Here is a 20,884-nt window from a genome sequence, read left to right on the forward strand (position 1 = left end):
GCCCTCAGAAGCCTATGAAGCCGGGCATGATGACACATGCCTGGAATCCCAGCACTTGGGTGGCAGGAGAGTAGAGGGTTTCAGGGCAGCCTGAGCCAGCTAGACCTCAGAGGAGAAGGGTCAGTAGTTCCTACTGTAGAAAGTAGAAAGCTCCCTCCCTCCCTGCCCCCCACAACCCGTCCTCAACTTCAGCCCCAAGATTCTAAGCCAGGACCTGAAATTGAGTTGAAAGGAACCCAGCACTTCCAGTCCAGAGGTCCCAAGTGATGCATGCGGGTTGGTTTCTGGGTGCACACCAGAGCTCAGACAGGTCTAGAAGGACAATTTTCAGTCATGTTTTCTTCATAATAGAGAGTCCCTGGAAAATCAACAAGAAAAATGCCAACAATATAGTGCAAATCTGGGGCTGGGAAGGTGGCTTAGTGGTAGAGTGCTTGCCTAGCATACGTGAAGTCCTGGGTTCGATTCTTCAGTATCACATATTGGAATTGGCACTGTGGCTCAAGTGGTAGAGTGCTAGCCTTGGGCAAAAGAAGCTCAGAGTCAGTGCCCAGGCCCTGAGTTCAAGCCCCAGGACTGGCAAAAAAAAAAGAATGGGGCCTGAGGATGGAGGAGGTGGAGCCTAGTTTCCGTACTTGGCACAGGGGGTCGCTTCCCCTCCCCCTGCCACCCCTGGGAGAGCAGGCATGCATGGGGACGGGTCTTCAGGTGCTGGCCAGAGGCGCCCTCCAGAGAAGGAACTGGTTTGAACCTCTTGCTGATGCATTCATGATGCACGCAGTGATGACTGTGTGATTGAGGCAGGGATGAGAAGATGGAGTGGGGACAGTGACAAAGCTGGGCCCGCCCGCCCGCCACTCCCGGGCTGCTGGGGTGTGAGTGTGAGCCAGGATGACGACCTTGACCGTCACCCAGAGGCTCCACCCCCAGGCCTGGCCCTGCATGACTCCCTCCCACCCCCCTCAGCCTCTGCGAGAGCCCCGCCCACCTGTGGGAGACACCTAGCCCCATCATATAACAAACATGGAACCGGGCAGAAACCCAGGACCCTGGACTGCCTGGATCCTAGCCCAGCCCCCACTGCCCCAGCACCCAGAAGAGCGAGGAAGGGCCAGCCTGGAGGCTGGGAGGGGCATTCCCAGAATTAGAGGGGGCCAGGGCTGGGGAGCTCAGGCAGGCTACTGCAGGGGCATCCACCAAAGGAGCCCTTGAAGTGCCCACAGGTGCCCACTGGGCTAGTTTACGGTCAGGCACAGAGGAGGGGCCAGTGACCCTCAAGGTGTGATGGGTAAGGACAGGAAAGGGTCTAAGGTTTTCTTCTTATTTTTGTTTGTTTTGTGTGTGTGTGGGGGGGGGGGTTGGTGCCAGTTCTGGGGCTTGATCTCAAGAGCCTGGGAGCTGTCCGTCAGCGTTACTGGTCAAGACTAGCACTCGGCCACTCCTCCACTTCTGGGTTTTGATGATTAATCAGAGATAAGAGTCACGGACTATGCCTGGAGTGTTCTGCACAAGCAACAAAGTAAACTTTAAAAAAATTATGACAGCCGGGCGCCGCAGGTGGCTCACGCCTGTCATCCAGGCTACGCAGGAGGCTGAGAGCTGAGGACTGCAGTTCAAAGCCAGCTCCGGGCAGGAAAGGCCGTGAAATTCTTTTTTTTTTTTGTCGGCCCTGGGGCTTGAACTCTGGGCCTGGGCGCTGTCCCTCAGCTCTTCAGCTCAAGGCGAGCGCTCTACCGCTTGAGCCACAGCGCCACTTCCAGTTTTCTAGTGGTTTATTGGAGATGAGCTACCGGTGCCCGGCTAGGCTGTGAAATTCTTTTTTTTTTTTTTGGGGGGGTCCGGTCATGGGGCCTGAACTCTGGGCCTGGGCGCTGTCCCTCAGCTCTTCAGCTCAAGGCTAGTGCTCTACCACTTGAGCCACAGTGCCACTTCCGGCTTTTTTCTTTTTGCTTATGTGGTGCTGAGGAATTGAACCCAGGGCCTCAGGCATGCAAGGCAAGTGCTCTACCGCTGAGCCACCTTCCCAACCCCTAGGCTGTGAAATTCTTATCTCCAATAAACCACCAGAAAACTGGAAGTGCACTGTGGCTCAAGTGGTAGAGTGCTAGCCTTGAGCTGAAGAGCTGAGGGACAGCGCCTAGGCCCAGAGTTCAAGCTCCATGATGGACAAAAAAAAAAGTCACAGCCTTTCCTGCCCGGGCTGGCTTTGAATGGGGATCCTCAGATCTCAGTCTCCGGAGTATCTAAGATTACAGGCATGAGCCACCAGCAGCCTCTCCCTACTCCCCCACCCCCGCTCTGCACCAGCCCCCCCAAGCCCCCTCCCACCTTTCTTAGGCAATTCCTCTTTTGCACTGTGAGTAGGGAAGGCTGGGGAAACTGAAGCATAGATCAACTAGAAACTTGGCTCGTCTAGAAACTCACTCCTTACCACTCTTCAGGCTCTAGGGCTGCAGAGAAAGCCAAGAGACCAGCCATGGCTTCCTGGATAGATGCCGTAGCAGACTGGAATCAGCGGAGCCAAGCAGCCCTGGGGTACATTCCTGCCTGGTGTTTAGTTGGACAGGGAATGGCAAATAAGCTTTCAGGCTTCACCCATTCACCCAGCCCAGCCCAGAACCTAAACCTGATGGAAGCTTCCAGAAGGCTTCTCACCAGCCTGCTGCTTCCACAAGCTGTACTCTGGCCATGGGTGGAAATGGCTGGCATTCCTCTGAAGCCTGGGATGCAGATGGCAGTGACAGCGATGGAGGTGGTGATGGAGAGGATGATGGAGGCGGTGATGGAGGTGATGATGGTGGGCAGGAAGAATTTCAGGCTCTCTGGCTGAGCTGACATCTTACTCTGGCCCTGCATCTCCACGCCAGCATCCTGTCTTCCCCGCCTCCACTGTGGCTGAGCAGTCTGGGCTGGAATGCGGGTAGTGGGAGGAGACATGTCATCGTGCAGCACCTGTAGCGCCCAAGCCTGTCCCTGCTCCCCAGCCCATGGCGCTGATGCCGGTTCTGGTGGCTCTGGTTGTCCCTGCCTGAGCCCTGCCTTCTCTCCCCATCCTCGGGGCTCCCTGGCCTGCTGGCCTAGGATGTGCCCTGGCTCCCCGCCCCCCAATCAGGTGGCCAGCATCTGAACAGCTTCCCCGACTCTGTGTCCAGCAGAGGGCGCTGCTCCCAGGCTGCTGGCAGGCAGGGCCCCGGGTCTCCCGGGAATCGGGCTGGGACTTGGTATCTGGGCAGGCTGGAAGACCCCTCTTCTGCCTCTCTAGTTGTCCTGTATGTGGGGAAGGCAAGGGAAACTGAGGCATGGGAAGGTGTCCTGTGATCTAGAGACTCACTTGCCTTGCCACTCACAGAGCCCATGCTGGGCACTGGCTGCCCACACCTATCCTCCTACTCAGCAAGCCGAGATCTGACGATTGAAGTACAGTCAGCCCTGGTAGACAGATCTGTGGCTATCTCCAATTAACCAGCAAAAGGCCAGAAGTGGAGGTGTGGCTCAAGTAGTAGATCACCAGCCTGGAGTAAAAGAGGTGAGAGCTTAAGACTCTGAGTTCAAGCCCCAGTATGGGCCCTGACCCACAAAAAAGAAGGGGGGGGGAAGAAAGGAAGGGAGGAAGGGAGGAAGGAAGGAGGAGAGAAGGAGGAAGGGAGGGAAGGAAGGAAGGAAGGGAGGGAGGAAGGAAGGGAAGGAGGGAGGGAGTGAGGGAAGGAAAGAAGGAAGGAAGGAGGAAGGAAGGAGGAAGGAAGGAAGAAGGAAGGAAGGAAGGAAGGAAGGAAGGAAGGAAGGAGGAAGGAAGGAAGGGAGGAGATTCAGCATCCTGAGTGACAGTCAGTCTTGAAGCCCCAGGCTGGACTCCAGTCAGCTCCGCTGTCCATCCAGGAGGCCATGGCTCAACCTCATGGGCAGCAGGAGAGCATCATGGGGTGACTGGGTGGAGTGAGCTGGGGTGAGGTAGCACCTTGGGCTGGGCCAGCCTGGGGCAAGGTCCAGCCAGCGTGTCCCTGCGTTCCCGTCCTGCTCGGAGGTGAAGCGCACAGCACTCTGGCGCAAGGCCAGCGTGGAGCGATGGCGGTCCCAGTCCTGGCCCTGCCTTGGCATCTCTCTGTGCCTCAGTGTCTCCATCTGCTGGTGCGGTGTGCCGGGCGCAGGAGGGAGGCTCTCAGAGGCTGCTAAGCCACCCTCCTCCCACACCCGGCTTTGTCTCTCCCTCCCCAGGGGGAATAAAATGAGAGGCCAATGCTGACTGCCAGGCGTAGGGCAGGAGGCCCAGGTCCACTGAGGCAGACGTTGGGTGTGGTGAGGGGCTCTTGGCACAGTCCAGGGCCCAGAAGTCTCTCCCTTCTTGTGGGGCTTGAACTCTGGGCCTGGGCGCCGTCCCTCAGCTCTCCAGCTCAAGGTTAGCGCTCTACCATGGAGCCCCGGCAGCACTTCCGGTTTTCTGGTGGTTTATGGGAGATCAGAGTCTCATGGAAAGACAGGTGCTGGTGGCTGTCATCCTAGCCACTCAGGAGGCTGGGATTTGAGGATCACGATTCAAAGTCAGCCTAGGCAAGAACATCTGTGAGACTCTTATCTCCAATAAACCACCAGAAAACCAGAAGGGGTGCGGTGGCTTAAGTGGTAGAGCGCTTGCCTTGAGCTGAAGAGTTGAGGGACAGCGCCCAGGCCCTGAGTTCAAGTCCCATGACTGACAAAAAAAAAAAAAAAAAAGAGTCTCACAGACTTTCCTGCCTGGGCTGGCTTTGAACTGCGATCCTCAGAGTAGCTAGGATCACAGGCGTGAGCCACCAGAGCTCGGTGAGGCTTTGCCCTCTTGCGTAGCTTTTTCATTCTAGGCTGGTGATCTCCTCCTTGAGCCACAGCTCAACTTCTAGTGTTTTGCTGGTTAATACCAGATGTGAGTCTCACGGGCTTTCCTGCCCGGGCTGGCTTTGAACCTTGATCAGATCTCAATCTCCTGAGGAGCCAGGATTACAGGTGAGAGCCACTGGAGCCCGACTCAATTTTCCCATGTGTGCTTTTCATGGGGCCAGAAGTGGGTCTGGGAGTTGTGTGACCTCAAGAGCTACACCCCCCATCTCAGATGCTTTGCACCCCGACTCCAGCAGGATGCAAGAGACATTTATTTTTTAATGTTTTTTTTTTTTTTTATTTTTGCCAGTCCTGGGGCTTGAACTCAGGGCCTGAGCCTCTCTGTTCTCAAGGCTAGCACTCTACCAAATAAGCCATAGCACCACTTCTGGCTTTTTCTGTTTATGTGGTACTAAGGAATCAAACCCAGGACTTCATGCCTGCTAGGCAAGCACTCTACCACGAAGCCACATTCCCAGCCCGCAAAAGGCTTTTATGAGACCCTCATGGGGCCCCTGCTTTGTGAGCAGGGAGCCTGAGTGTTCATTTGTCAGGAATTATCAGAAACAAAAATGCCCTTGTAGCTGGACAAGGTGCCACATACCTGCAACCTGAACCCTTGAGAGGCACAGCCAGGAGGACTGACAGTTCAAAGCCAGCCTGATGCAAACAGTGTGCCTTGGAGACGGGGGAGAGGGCGAGAGACCGGCTCTGCAGACAGCCTGCAGATGAGGAACCTGAAGATCCTGGGGTGAGATCAGTCCCCCCTTGGGCCCTTTGCTCAGCTTCCCTCCTGGCCAGCCCAGGTTGTGCTCAGCTGCTGCCCCCGTGTGGCAGCTGTAGACATTGCAGGTGGGGAGCTGGGATGACTTTCCATGAGGTGGGCCTGGGATATAGAGCGCCAACGTTCAATCTGGCAGGTGTTTTCTAAACCTAATTATGTGCTGGTGCCTTACCTGCTGCGATCTTGGTGGGAAGACAAGCCCCAGTGGAGGCAGGATCCCCGTTAGCTGGACAGGCACTTATTCTGGGTGAAGGTTAAGGGGAAGGAACTGGGGGTGAATGGTGGGGGAGGCTGGGGATAGGAGGCCTGGTACCAGAGACTTTCTGAGATCCCACCTCATCCCACACAGTGCCAAGGAGGAGAGTTAGCACTTGCTGTTCTGCAGCTGGGCGCAAGCTCTGAGCTGGACTAGCAGGCTGGCATGAAGAGTCCTAGGCACCGTAGGGACAGGTGCCCACTGAGACACACTGCTAGGAGAGAGAGGCCATAGGACTTAGAGGCTGCATGTAGACTCCAGGAAAGGGTGACCCCTGGCCAGAAGACAGAGGCTTTGGGATTGGAAAGTACCTGGGGAAAGGGGTGCCGCAGGGCCTGCTGGGAGCTCTGAGCTAGAGAGGTGTGGAGGGGTGGTAGCTGAGGAGAGATCCCCTGGGAGGAGGCTCACCCTGGGAGGCTCGGCCCGAGGATAGGAGACCCACAGGCTGAGACTAGTCCAGGTGCCTGTGGCTCACGCCTGCAACCCTAGCTGCTCAGGAGGCTGAGATCTGAGGATTGAGGCTCAAAGCCAGCCCAGGCAGAAAAGCCCATGAGACTCTTTACTTCCAATTAATCACCAAAAAGCTGGAAATGGAGCTGTGGCTCAACTAGTAGAGCTCAAGCCTTGAGTGCAAAAGCTCAGGAACAGCGCTCAGGTCCTAAATTCAAACCCAGTACGGGCACCAAAATAAAATAAAATAAAATAAAAATTAAAATGAAGTGCTGGGAATGCGGCTTAGTGGTAGAGTACTTGCCTAGCATGCATGAAGCCCTGGGTTTGATTCCGCAGTACCACATAAGCAAAAAAAAGTCAGAAGTGGTGCTGTGGCTCAAGTGGTAGAGTGCTAGCCTTGAGCAAAAGAGAAGCTCAGGGACAGTGCCCAGGCCTTGAGTTCAAGCCCCAGGACTGGAAAAAATAATAGTAATAACATTAAAGTGAAAAAAGATAAAATAAAAAATGGGAGGGAGAGGGCAAGGGTAGGGGTGACCTTGTCCAAAAAGAAATGTACTCTCTACCTGATTTATGTAACTGTAACCCCTTTTACATCACCTTTTTATTTATTTTTTTCTTTTATTTATTTATTTTTATTGTAAAGATACTATACAGAGGATTACAGTTACATGAGTAAGGTAATGAGTGCACCTTTTTAATAGTGAAATAAAGATTGAAATAAAAATAAAAATAAAGGGCTGGGAAGGTGGCTCAGTGGTAGAGCACTTGCCTTGCATGCCTGAGGCCCTGGGTTCGGTTCCTCAGCACCACATAAGCAAAAAGAAAAAAGCCAGAAGTGGCGCTGTGGCTCAAGTGGTAGAGCGCTAACCTTGAGCTGAAGAGCTGAGGGACAGTGCCCAGGCCCAGAGTTCAGGCCCCACAACCGGACCCAAAAATAAAAAATAAATAAATAAATAAAAATAAAAATAAAATAAAATTGGAGACGGAGCCCGTGGCAGCGTTGGAGTTACCCACCCTCTGTGAACCTTGGCTGTGTCAGATGTAAATTACTATGAACTATCTCTCCACAGAAGCCTGGAGCTTTATGTCCACAGTGCAGGGCTGGCGATGGAGCCCAGGGCCTTGTGGCCTAGATAGGTAACTGCTCTCCCACATCTGCCAGCATCTGGACTGGGAAAATTGGACTTTAAAGCATGGATAGGCCAGACGGAGCTGCAGGGATCTGGTAAGCCCTGTGGGTGGTGGGCACCTCCCCCCTCCTGTCTAGAGCTGTCAGGAAGGCCCTGTGGCCAGTCAGCATCTTCAAATTCCCTCCCATCCCCTCGCCTCTGCTCTTAAGCCTTTGTCTCCAGGAAGGACACTGACATCTCTTCGAGGAGGGTGTGCTCTGCTCTGTCCGGGAGGTGGAGTCAGCCCCATGTGACCCAGAACCCAGACAAGGGGTTAGAGGAGTAGCTGCTGAAGACGGGCCTCTTGGCTGCAGAGTGAGGCTTCTAACCACCAGGCCTCCCCCTGGGAGTTGCTGGGGGCCTGACAGCCCCTCTGGGCCTGGCCTGAGCCTGGTATTCACTAGTGAAATCTTTTTCTCTCTTTTTTTTGTCGGTCATGAGGCTTGAATTCAGGACCTAGGCGCTGTCTCTGAGCTTGTGTATGAAAACTAGCTGGGGATGGAACACACAGCCTTGTAATCTTGGGTGGCTTTTTTTCCCCTTAAGGCTGGTGCTCTACCACTTGAGCCACACCTGTACTCTGGCCTTTTGCTGATGAATTGGCAGTAAGACTCTCCCAGATTTGTCTGTGGGGGCTGGCCTCACATTGGGATCCCCAGACTTCAGCCTCCTAAGTAGCTAGGATTAGAGATTGTGAGCTGCTGGTGCCTGGCTCCTTTGGGCCCATTTTACAGATGAGGAAACTGAGACTCAGAGATGGGCCATCTCCCCCATCCGAAAGGAATTCTTTGTTTACCAATGTGCCCCCTAGAACATCCCTCTGTGGTTCACTCAACAGAGACAATGTCCTCTGTGTTTTAAGTCACTAAAATTACTCTAGTCATCCACACGGATGGAAAGATATTACCACAGTCTAGAAGTACAGCTGCGGGCCCCTCTGAGCTCCCATGGCCATGTTTCCTTAAATAACAAAGTTCAAGGCGAGAATTGCTGAATTATGATTTGTGCCACATGCTCCATGTTATCAGGCACGGCTGAACTATTTTCCAGGGAGAATGAACCAATTTCCACTCCCACCCAAAGTGGTGAGAGTCTCCCCGGATCAAATCCTCGCCAGCTCTACCCAGTTCAGCTTCATACTTTCTGCCAAACTAGTGGGAGTAGAATTCCAACGCATTGTGGCTCTAATTTGCATTTCCCTGATTACTAATGACACTGAGTGTCTGTCTTATTTACATCTTGTATATCCTTAGTTAACTCTTTCATCGCCTTGGTGCTGGTCACTGAAAATTTGGGACTTTTTTTTTTTTTTTTTACCAGTCCTGGGGCTTGAACCCAGGGCCTAGGCACTATCCCTGAGTTTCTCTTGCTCAAGGCTAGCACTCTACCACTTGAGCACAGCACAAACTTCTGGCTTTTTCTGCTTATGTGGTACTGAGGAATCAAACCCAGGGCTGCATGCATGCTAGGCAAGCACTCTGCCATGGAGCCACCTTCCCAGCCGAGATTCATTTATCATGATGACAATGGCATCGCTCCTTTCTCCCTGCTTTGCCTTGTATGTTCCGAGGTAATGTTATCAGGTGTGTAAGAGTTTAGAATTGTTTCATCTTCTGGAACTGTTACTGCTTTGTTTCTAATAATGCTTCTTTTTGCCTTTGAAGCCTACTTGATCTGACATTAATATAATGACAAATCTTTTGATTTTCGATCTTCTCACAGAGGAGGAAAATGTTTTGCCTCCCCCTCTTCTTATATGAGTCAAGTCACTTCCAAACTGCCAGTTAGCCTTCGTAAGAGGTGACTCAATTTCTTATTTTAAAAATATTTTTTATTATAAAAACTTCCAAACATATACAAAAGTACAGGCTAAGCTGGGCGCCGGTGGCTCACGCCTATAATCCCTCAGGGACAGCGCCCAGAGTTCAAGCCCCAGGACTGACCAAAAAAACCCAATGAAGACTATGGTCAAGGCTAGCCCAGGCAAAAATGCCAGACCCTATTTTAAAAATAGCTAAAGCAAAGCAAAACAAAACAAAACAAAAACCCCCAGAGCTTTGTCTTAGTGGTAGAGTGCCTGCCTAGCAAGCACAAGGCCTTGAGTTCAAATCCCAGTACTGCCAGGAAAAAAAGAAAAGGACTCTTTAAAATGGTACCCCATGCTGGGCGCTGGTGGCTCACACCTGTAATCCTAGCTACTCAGGAGGCTGAGATCTGATGATCACAGTTCAAAGCCAGCCCGGGCAGGAAACTCCGTGAGACTCTTATCTCCAATAAACCACTAGAAAACCAGTGTGCTGTGGCTCAAGTGGTAGAGCGCTCGCCTTGAGCTGAAGAGCTGAGGGACAGCACGTAGGTCCAGAGTTCAAGCCCCTGATCGACAAAAAATAACAAACAAACAAACGGCACCTCAAACTCCACTTACCCTATATCATTAATTCCCTCAGACCATCACGATGATGTTTTACAGTTTGTTTAGTTTGAGTCCAAGTGTCAGTCTGCTGGTGAAATCTCACTGTGAAATCTGACTGAATCTGTAAGTTCTTACTCTGCCTTTCTGCATTTAATTTTTCACTGTACTGAGGATGGAACTGAAGACCTCCAGAAAGGGCTCCGCAGTCTGAGCCATGATCCTTCCCAGTTGTTTTGCTCCTGTCTATTTTTCAAATGTTTTCTTGAGCTTTGGTTGAGGACAGCCTCTGATTGAGATCCTCCTCTCCTTGCCTCCTGAGCAGCTGTTTGGTTGTTGTTTGTATGTTTTTGAGACAAGTTTCCCTCTGCAGCCCAAGCTGGCCTCCTGCTTTCCATCCAAATTCTGGGAAGCAGGGCAAAAGAAGCAGGGCTTCTTAGACAGGAAGGATCTCTGATGATTGGCCTAATAGGTGTATTTTATTTGTGTGCGTGTCTACTAGGAACTCAGGACCTGGGTGCTATCCTTTAGTTTTTTTTTTGCTCAAGGTTGGAACTCCACCACTTGAGCCACAGCTACACTTTCAGTTTTCTGGTGGTTAATTGAAAGTAAGAGTCTCGTGGACTTTTCCGCTCAGTCTGGCTGTGAACCACAATCCTCAAATCTCAGCCTCCTGAGCTGTTAGAATTATGGGCATGAGCTGCCGGCTCCCAGCTTACAATTATGAGTGTCTTTTAAGACAGCCACAGTGGCCCACGCCTGTAATTCCAATTACTCTGGAGGTGGAGATAAGAGAAGATCAAGATTTGTGGTACAGGGGCTGGGAAGGTGGCTCAGTGGTAGAGCACTTGCCTTGCATGCATGAGGCCCTGGGTTCGATTCCTCAGCACTACATAAGAAAAAAGAAAAAAGCCGGAAGTGACGTTGTGACTCAAGTGGTAGAGCACTAGCCTTGAGCTGAAGAGATGAGGGATAGCACCCAGGCCCAGAGTTCAGGACCAAAAAAAAAAAAAAAAAAGATTTGTGGTACAATAGCTAGCCAGACCTACCTCAATAAATATCCTGGTACAGCTCTGAGGAGGCTGAGACAGGAGGATTCACGTTTGAGGCCAGCCTGGGCTACATAGCTAGATTCTATAGGGAGGGCTGGGAATGTGGGTCAGAGACACTGCCCTGCCTACCTAGGAGCTCAAATCTCACCAATTAAAAAAAAGATATGAATAAGATATCTGCATTTGCTTTTATAGACTCACCTTTGAAGTCCCACGGGCATTTTCTATGAACACCACTTTCAGTCACTCCATCCCCAGGTCCAGAGCTTGGCAAGTTCTGGCTATGCCTGATGCTCTGGTTTGTGGGGGAGGGTGTCACACATGGCCAGTGAAGGGCTGGTTCGGGTCTAGGAAACCCACACGGGGATGAAGTCGGCCAAGCTCAAAAATCCCTCCTCCAACTCCTGTCTCCCAGCCCTGGCTCCACCCCACCCCGCCCCTGCCACACACACACATAGCTGGGGTGAGGGAAGGCATGAAGGTGGGGCCAGCGGGGCTCTGGGGCCTGGGACGCCAAGCCAGCCTAGGGGTTGGGGTGCCAGGCTGGGCTGGGGGCCATGCCAGCAGGCTTTCTGCAGCCGGCAGTCCCTGAGGCCACCACTGGGGGCGCTGTGGGGCCAGCATAGGGATGGGAACCCCGGGGCAGGCCTGGGGTGAATGGTAACTGCACTCAGTGATAAGACTTTCCTGGGGAGGGGAAAGTGAGATCATTCTGATGTGGAGGCAGCAGAGGGGAAACTGAGGCAGTGATGTGCCACCCTGTCCCCTCTCTCTCCAGCCACTGCAATGTAAGAACAATCTTCAGCCAAGTCCTGGGTGAGGGGACCTCGGGCAGCCACCCTGGCTGGGCCTGTTTCCTCCCCGGCACAGGACAGGTGTGGGTTATTGCAGACTCGGGGTAGAAAGGGCTCCTGCAGTGTTCCCGGGGGGCCTGCCACGGTTAACCTGTGCAGCAGAGGCCAGGCTTGGGGGATGATAGAAATAAAAGCTGCACCTGGTACAGCTCACGCCTGTAATCCTAGCTACTCAGGAGTCTGAGTCCTGGATGATCGCTGCCATCGGAAGCCAGCCTAGGCAGAAAAGTCTGTGAGACTCCAGCCTGCAAAATGCGGGCCTGGAAGTGTGGCTCAAGTGGTGGAGTGGGCCAGTGGAAGGGGCACTGTCACAGCACATGGAAGGAGCCAGGATGCTCATGGCTGAACCATGGCTATGGGGGGGGGGGTGGCAAGGCCATTAGTGGTCCCTTCCTCCCTTACCTCTTCCCTGCAGACACTGGGCCATCCTTCCTCTCTGTGCTCAATTGCCAGTGTGTGAATCCTCCTTCCTGGCACCACTCCATCCCTCCATTCCTGTTGTTAATCTGCCCCATACCTGCCAGCTTCCCAGGACCTGTCTGTCTCTTCTGAGTCCCAGTGCTGACTCCCTATTCTTGCTGTCCCCTCCAGCTTTCTTCAAGAGCCAGAAGCCTGGGGAGCCACCAAAGCTGTAAGGAGGTGCAGGGGGAGGGGGGGAGAGAGACCCTCCAGGCTGCTGCCCTGCCAGCATGGTTAGCAACTCTGATGCCCCACCTCCACTCCAGCCCACTCAGAAGCCCCAGTTTCCAGAATGCCACCTCTGTCACTCACCCCACTAGTCCCTCGCTGCCATGGCTCCCACTGTCTGTAGGAAAAGCCTCTGGATCGTCTATCTGATGTCCTCCCTCGCTCACCTGGCCCAGCTTCCCAGAACTGCCTGACCCCCTACACCGCGTCCCTTTCTCCTGCTTGGGCCTCGCCACCAGAGTGCTGTGGTCAAGGCTAAAGGGTCATCAATATAAAAGCCAGTAGGGTGGGCTTGATGGGCTTATGCTGCAATCTTAGCTCCTTAGGAGGCTAAGATCTGAGGTTTACAGTTCAAAGACAGACTGGGCAGGAAGGTCCATGAGACTCTTATCTCCAATTAACCAGCAAAATTCAGAAATGGAATTCTGGCTCAAGTGATAGAGTGCCATCTTTGAGTGGGCAAAGCTAAGGGAGATGGTGAAGCCCTGAGTTCAAGCCCCAGTACTGGCACACACACACACACACACACACACACACACACACACACACAAAGCAGACAGCCTTAGGGCAAAGTGCAGCACTGCTCCGAATCTCCCCATCTGTAAAATGGGGATGAGCTGAGCCGCTCACAGGCCGGCAGAGGTGTTCTAGAGCAACCAGCATCTCAGTGCTCCTGTCTTTTTTGTTTGTTTGTTTGGGGGGTCCGGTCGTGGGGCCTGAACTCTGGGCCTGGGCACTGTCCCTCAGCTCTTCAGCTCAAGACTAGCACTCTACCACTTGAGCCACAGCGCCACTTCCGGCTTTTTTTCTTTTTGCTTATGTGGTGCTGAGGAATCGAACCCAGGGCCTCAGGCATGCAAGGCAAGCGCTCTACCACTGAGCCTCCTTCCCAGCTCTTCACTGCTCCTGTCGTGTACGATGTTGCCAACTACTGGCTCAGTTCGATCCCACTCTATCCCTATCCCCCTGCATGTTCTAAAAGACACGGAACTGGGGGTCATGACAGCGAACCTTCTAAACTCAAAGATCTCTACAGAAATGAGACCCAGTGAAGTGATTAACATACAACGAGGCAAAAACCCAGTCTTAGCAGAGTGCAGTGGCTGTAAATCCTAGCTGCTCAGGAGGCTGAGATCCACGACAGTGCGGGGCCGAGTACCACCCAGCTTCTCTGGAAGCCTGTAAGCTGTTTAAGGAAGGAAGCCATGGGAGTCTTCCAGGGTGGAGCTTGAATGGTGGATTTCAGCCCCGCCCCCGCAGGTATGTGGGCGGGGCCCCGCTAGGACACACCCCTTTCCCTCGCATTGAATGGTGGGTTTTCAGCAACCCCCCCCCTCCTAGGTGTGTGGTGGAGCCCCTGTAGGCCACACCCCTTCCCCTCCCAGCCTTGGATGGGTTCGTAGAGCCCGCCCCAGGTGTGTGGGCGGAGCCTCTAAGCCACGCCCCTTCCCCTGCTCCCACCTGCGCTCCCAGCCGCCCACCGCTCCCCCTGGGGCGGTGACTTGGCAGGGTCGGAGCCCCTTCCCTTTCCGGCTCGGCTGGGAGGGTGGGCGGGGTGAGGGGGGCTCTCTGCGCCGGCCCAAAGCCCGGTCCTGGTTCCAAGCTCCAGGACATCCGAGCCTCTCCCGCCCCCACTGGCACCCGGAGCCGAGAGGAAGGAAGACCGAGGCGCGGCACGCGGAGGGCGGCAGGTGGGAGGGCTGCGAGCGGGAACAGGTGGGAGAAGGTGAGTCAGCGCTCTGCAGAGCTGAGCCAGCGAGCGGGAGCTCTGCAGCGCCGTCCTGCATCTCGGGTGGAGCCGCCCTGCAGCTGTGCGCTCGGCGCGCTCCGCCGGAGCCCCTCCCGGGAGACAGCCTCCGCCACACCCCGTGTGCAGCCCGGGAAGGCCTGGCTCTGGTCAAACGTGACCCTCCTGTGTCCCACGGGTCACCTAGCACGGGGTGGGGGAGATGGGGGTCATATCAAAAGAATCCACGAAAGCAGACACCAGAGGATCCAGCTACTCCCGAGGCTGAGAGCTGAGGATCGCAGTTCAAAGCCAGCCAAGCAGTAAAGTCTGTGGGATGCTTATTTCCAAGTCACCAACAAAAAGCCAAAAATGGAGGTTTGGTTCTAGTGGTTAAAGTGCTAGCCTTGAGCAATAAACGCCAAGGGAAGGGCACCAGGGTGCTTGAGACCCTGAGTTCAAGCCTCAGTACCAATACACACATGCTAAATACACACACACACACACACACACACACACACACACACACACACACACACACATTTGAGGAAGTGGCAAACTGTAGACAGATGGAGGAGGCCTGAAATGACCCCCCTCTGTATTTCTCCTCCAAAGTCCAACTCCTCTCTGCACCCCTTCCCTACCCCATGGCCAGTTCCAGGCAAGGTGGGGGCACTGAGCCAAACCATCAGCGCTCTGCTTCTTGCCTGACACTAGAGCTTCTTCACTGGGGGCAAAGAAGGCAGGAGAGTAAGGCACAGGCCAGGTCCTCTCCTGCAGGGCTGCAAAGAGGGACATCCCTGATGAGCTACCAGGCCAGGTGAGAGACCTCAGGGTGCTCCTGAGAACTTGGGCCACTGGGTAAGCTGATGTCCAAGTGGCCCTTGTAGGCTCTTGGAGGCACAGGAGCTTCTGGGAAGTCTTGAGACAGGGAGGAAAGCAGGTGGCCCTGTCCCCTCCCTGGGGAGGGAAGGAGTGGACATGCAGGCCTCTGTGCCTCTGCCACTCCTGCCCTTGGTGCAAGCCAGCTTCGAGTTCCCTGGGCCTGACTTTCCTGTTCTGTCTAGACTATCAGGACCATAGAGAAGACCATAGTGCTTGTTCTAGTTCTTGTTCAACTGTTGAGGCATGCAGGATGTACAATATTTACCCGAGGGCCTTGGAATATGGTCATTCACGGAGTGCCCACTGCACTTCAAAGAAAGTGAGTTCACTGCTAGTTCTGGGCATCCTGAGGTAGCTGGCACCTGGGCACAGAAGATTCTTAAGATCAGGGAAGGTGCTTTCTACTTTCCTACAGCCCAGACGCTGGGTACAGACATGTGGAGTGGAATGGGAGCCAAGGAATCGTGTGTGTGTGTGTGTGTGTGTGTGTGTGTGTGTGTGCTGGTGTGTGTGTGTGTGTGTGTGCGTGTGTGTGTGTGTGCTGGGGTGTGTGTGTGTGTGTGAGTGTGTGAGTGTGTGTGTGTGTGTGCTGGTGTGTGTGTGTGTGTGTGCTGGTGTGTGTGTGTGTGTGTGTGTGTGTGTGTGTGTGTGTGTACTAGGGCTCGAATTGTACTCTTGCTTCACTTTTTCTACTCAAAACTGGCACTCTACCATTTGAGCCACACATGGATTCTGGTTTTTGTTGCTGGAGGTAGGAGTCTCTGTCTTCCCAGACCTCAGCCTCCTGAGTATCCTGCCAGATGTGGCGGGTAGATCAGGCACTGTTCCCTCCTGCTGGGCATAACCTTGCCAAGGGACTTCACCACTTTCCCAACAAGGCGGAGTTTAATCCCGCCCTTTGGCCAATGGGATGCACTGGAAGAGAAACTATACAAGTTCAAGTGGAGGCCTCCAGAGACTCTGTATCTTCTGCTTTCCTTCACAAGTTGCTGCCCTGAGACACCATGATTGCCTTTGCTGTGGCTTACTGAAGGAGGGGAAGCCCCCAGAGGAGAAAGGAAGCCCCCCCCAGACAACACCAGCTCACCAGCTGACATGTGGGCGAGGCCCTCTTAGGGACAGCTGAGCTGTGGCAGGCACCTGGGTACAGCTGTTGGAGGAAGCCCAAGAGAATTGAGACGGGGAGCCCCAGGCCCACCCACAGGTCCTGGAGAAAGAATAAATCGTTGCTGCCCAAGTTATGGGGCCGGTGTGTTACACAGAGCAGGCTACCAACGGCCTCTCGGCGAGGAAGACCAAGTCTGGACTGTAATCAACTCCAACTGGTAGTCCTGTCAGTGGCCTGCAGGCAACATTAGCTCTGTGTGTGTGTGTGTGTGTGTTTCTGTCTGTCTGTCTGTCTGCTGTCTGTGTGGCAAATTCAGTGGGTCCTTCCCAACACCTCCAGGTTTCAGTCGAAGCTTTGGGTTCAGGACCAAGTTTCCCTGATGTCCACTCAGGGTGACCGTGAGAGGGTCAGTGTCTCAGAAAGGAGCCCACACACGGACACACTCACACGTGCACTCTCTCCATCGCCACCAGCCTACCCATCCCGGACCACATCCTTTATTAAAAATAGAGAGTTACAAACTCCTTATCATCCTGGAGGACTGAAGAGGCCACGAGGAGAGGGAGGGGCGGCCCTCGCCCTGCCTCTTTGGGTCCCACCTCTGCTCCCAAACCCAGCACCATTCGGAAACCAAGATGGCTGGCTGCGAGCGCCAGAAGGCCAGCCAGCTGGGTCAGGTCAGGGCTGGGCCTGGGGGGAGAGGGGGCGGGAAGGACACAGAGAGGACGCCATCTCCTTGTCCTACAGGTCAAAACGGCAGAGGTGGACTTGGTGTCTCCATCTCGCTCCGTTCATAGCTATGTACAAAAGGAAGTCATGAGCACAGACCACAGTCATGCAAAAAAGGAACGCGCCCGTCCCTCCCCCAGGCCCACCCTGCCCACCCAGAACCCCATGATAGCCACCCCCCCAGCAGTCCAGCCGCTGTCCCCAAGGTTCTGAGAGCAGAGGGGCCGTGTCCTTGAAGGGTCAGTGGGGAGAGGGAGGAAGGCCTGGGGGCCCAGAACTACCAGGAGGAAGGGCTGGCGAACCTGAGCTCTCCTCAGCCCTGGGCTCTGTAGTCTTAACAGGAATGAGTCCCCCCCTAGTCTTTGAGGCCCCCTCCCACCTTCCTCTAGAAGGTGAGTGTGGGAGAGAAGTCCTGGCATCCCACAGGGGCAGAGGCTCTGGCAGGAAAGGAGGAGGAGGAGGCCTGGAGGTCAGATGGCAGACTCCCTGCGGTAGGAGATGTTGTCCAGCGGGAGGGTGGCTTGCATGCGATCCAGATCTAGGTGGCTGCCAAACTCCAGCATTCGGATGATGCCCGCCTCCTCCTTGGAGCCTGCCTCCAGGCCCAGGCCTGCAGCCACGGCTGCCGCTGCGGCCGCCGCCTCCTCCTCCATCTCCTCTTCCTCCTGGCTCATGAGGGCCAGCTCGTTCTCGTAGCAGAAGGCACTGGGCGGCGGCGGCGGCGCGGGCAGCACGGTGATCTTGCTCTCCTGCAGCTCCCGTGCCGAACAGCAAGGCGTGCCCGCCACCTCGTAGGTCTTATGGAAGCGTGAATAGTCTACCTTGTAGTGGCTCTTCTCCTCAAAGACCACGGGCTCGAAGCGGTGGCCCCACAGGATCTCGCTGGCCAGGTAGGAGCTGCGGGCCTGGGTGGTCATGGCGGTGGCTTCCACCATACCCTCCAGGATGACCACGATCTCGAAGTCCTCCGACTCCAGCTCCTCCTTGCCCATGCCGTAGAGGGGACTGTCCTCGTCGATCTCATGGACGATGATGATGGGCGACACTAGGAAGATGCGGTCCAGGCCGATGTCGTAGCCCACATTGAGGTCCCGCTGGTCCAGCGGCAGGTACTCCCCCTCCTGGGTCATGTAGGGCTTGATGAGCTGGGCCCGCACGTGGGCCTCCACGATGTGGCTTTTGCGCAGGTTCCCCACGCGCCACATGAGGCAGAGTTTGCCATCACGCACCGAGATCACCGCGTGGTGGCTGAACAGCAGCGTCTGCGCCCGCTTCTTGGGCCGGGCCATCTTGGCCATGATGGTGCCGATCATGAAGGAGTCGATGACGCAGCCCACGATGGACTGGACCACCACGGCGATGACGGCCAGCGGACACTCCTCCGTCACGCACCGGAACCCGTAGCCGATGGTGGTCTGCGTCTCCACGGAGAACAGGAAGGCGCCCAGGAAGCCGTTCACGTGCATGATGCAAGGCTTGGGGACCGGGCCTGCTGCGCCACTGCCCGAGGAGCCCCCGGCGGTGGCGGACACCGCGGGGCTGGCCTCCAGGTCACCGTGGAAGAAGGCGATGCACCAGAAGAGGAGGCCAAAGAAGAGCCAGGAGATGAGGAAGGCTGCGGAGAAGATCATGAGCATGTACCGCCAGCGCGTGTCCACGCACGTGGTGAAGATGTCCGCCATGTAGCGCTGGGACTTGTTGCTCAGGTTGGCGAAGTACACGTTGCATTGGCCGTTCTTCTTGACGAAGCGGTTGCGGCGTTTCCGCCGGGGCACGTGGGCCTGCCCGTTGCGGCTGTGCCCGGGCATGTCCTGAGGCCGGCGTGGTCACCTGGGAAGATGCAGGGCCTGCGGGACAGAGTGGACAGGTGAGGGGCTGGAATGGCGCCGGACCCCGACTTCCTGTGCCCCTGCCAAGGGTAAGGCCAGGCTGATGTCCCCAGGGCTGGCCCAGCCCTGGCCACTAGGAAGCTTAAGGCCACCAGGATCCTGCTCCTAGTTCCCATCCTTCAAGCTTGGTTGCTCTTCTGGAACATTCCTGACCCCCATCTTGACTCTACCTCCACCCTACGTCTTGTTTGCCTGGAATGCTGGCACCACTCAGGTCCCTGGGTTAGCCTCTACACTTCTGGGCATCTCACAATCTGCACGTTCTCCTGTGATGTCCAATTCAGTAGCCATCCTGTGGCCATCCTGGGGCTTGAACTCAAGGCCTAGGTGTTGTCCCTCAGTTTGTTTTGTTTTGTTTTGGTTGTGGGGCTTAAACTCTGGGCCTGGGCGCTGTCCCTCAGCTCTTCAGCTCAAGGCAAGTGCTCTACCACTGGAGCCACAGCGCCACTTCCGGTTTTCTGAGTGGTTTATTGGAGATAAGAGTCTCACAGACTTTTCCTGCCCCGGCTGACTATGAACCATGATCCTCAGATCTCAGCCTCCTGAGTAGCTAGGACTACAGGTGTGAGCCAGTGGCGCCCAGGTCCCTCAGTATTTTTTAAAAGCTCAAGCCTGGTGTTCTACCAATTGAACCACAGCTCCACTTACAGCTTTTTGGGTAGTTCATTGGCGATAAAGAGTCTCACTGACTTTCCTGCTCAGGCTGGCTTTAAACTGCAATCCTCAGATCTCAGCCTCCTGAGTAGCTGGGATTATAGATGTGACCCACCAGCACTCAGCTTCCCTGTGGCTTTTTATAGCTGATTAAAATTAAACCAAATTTAGCTGGGTGCCAGTGGCTCATGCCAGTAATCCTAGCTACTCAGGAGGCTGAGATCTGAGGAATCTGGTTTGAAGCCAGCCTGGGCAGAAAAAACCCTGGGAGATTCTTTTTTTTTTTTTTGGGTCCGGTCGTGGGCCTGAACTTTGGGCCTGGGCGCTGTCCCTCAGCTCTTCAGCTCAAGGCTAGCATCTACCACTTTGAGCCACAGCACCACTTCCGGCTTTTTTCTTTCTGCTTATGTGGTGCTGAGGAATCGAACCCAGGGCCTCTGGCATGCAAGGCAAGTGCTCTACCACTGAGCCACCTTCCCAGCCCCCCTGGGAGATTCTTATCTCCAATAAACTACTCCCCTCCCTCCCCAAAAAAGTGGCACAAGTGAGAGAACACTAGCCTTGAACACAAAAGGCTCAGGGAGAGCACCTAGACTTGAGTTCAAGCCCCAGGATCAGCAACAACAACAACAAAGTAATAATAATAATATAAACTTAAGTTTCAGTTCATTTGCACTAGGATGTTCATTTGCACTAGCATGTTGGTGCTTGGTAGCCCCCTGGGCTAATGGCTACCGCCCAGGCAGGAACAGGAGGGGAGTCCCAGGGACATTGCTGGGTCCCACAGCTACCTCCTAGTCTGAGCTCAACTCTTAGATTCTTCTTTGCCAGGGTTGCCCTGAGCCACTGAGCCCCAGATTCCTGTCCTGTCCCCAAACTTGTTGAGAGCAAGGGTTGGGAAGAACTCGGTATGCTGGTCAGGACAGAGGGAGGGGAAGCTGAAACTTTGTCTCTGTTTAGGTACCACTATCCTCAGGAGGCTCAGAGAGGGAAAGTGGCCTTCCCAAGACTACACAGCTGGGAAGTCACTGGTCCAAACTGAAGGGAGGAGGAAAAGGTGTCAACTTTGATGAGCTCCTGGTACAAAGACTGGAATTGGGAGAGGCAGAGTTAGCTAGGTCACTTCTGAGCCTCAGTTTCCTCTCCTGCAAAGTGAGATAAAAAATTTCTACCTTAGCCAGGCACTGTGGATCACACCTGTAATCCTAGCTAGTCAGGAAGCTGAAATATGGGATCACAGGTTCAAAGCCAGCCTGGACAAGAAAGTCCATGAGGCTCTTTTTTTTTTTTTGTGAGGAGGTTGATTGTGGAGCTTGAACTCTGGGACTGAGTGCTGTCCCTCAGCTCTTTAGCTCAAGGCAAGCGCTCTACCACTTCTGG

The 20,884-nt window shown here is 54.5% G+C and overlaps 2 protein-coding genes across 2 annotated transcripts in view; both read right to left on the minus strand.

Moving 5' to 3' along the window:
• Josd1 (Josephin domain containing 1) overlaps positions 1 to 20,884 on the minus strand; it is a 312,495-nt gene that overhangs the window by 107,174 nt on the left and 184,437 nt on the right. The window lies entirely within an intron of this gene.
• On the minus strand, positions 17,347 to 18,808 carry Kcnj4 (potassium inwardly rectifying channel subfamily J member 4). The gene has a single exon (XM_042693136.1). The coding sequence runs from the start codon at positions 18,767 to 18,769 to the stop codon at positions 17,432 to 17,434; it is 1,338 nt and encodes a 445-aa protein (XP_042549070.1). The 5' UTR covers positions 18,770 to 18,808; the 3' UTR covers positions 17,347 to 17,431.

This window comes from Dipodomys spectabilis, unplaced genomic scaffold, assembly GCF_019054845.1.
Source record: "Dipodomys spectabilis isolate Male_0828 unplaced genomic scaffold, ASM1905484v1 ptg000163l, whole genome shotgun sequence".
NCBI classification, from domain to species: domain Eukaryota; kingdom Metazoa; phylum Chordata; class Mammalia; order Rodentia; family Heteromyidae; genus Dipodomys; species Dipodomys spectabilis.

What these genes read in the sequence shown, in the direction of transcription:
- Kcnj4 (XM_042693136.1), bottom strand. Translation starts at nt 18,769, where the DNA reads ATGCCCGGGCACAGCCGCAACGGGCAGGCCCACGTGCCCCGGCGGAAA.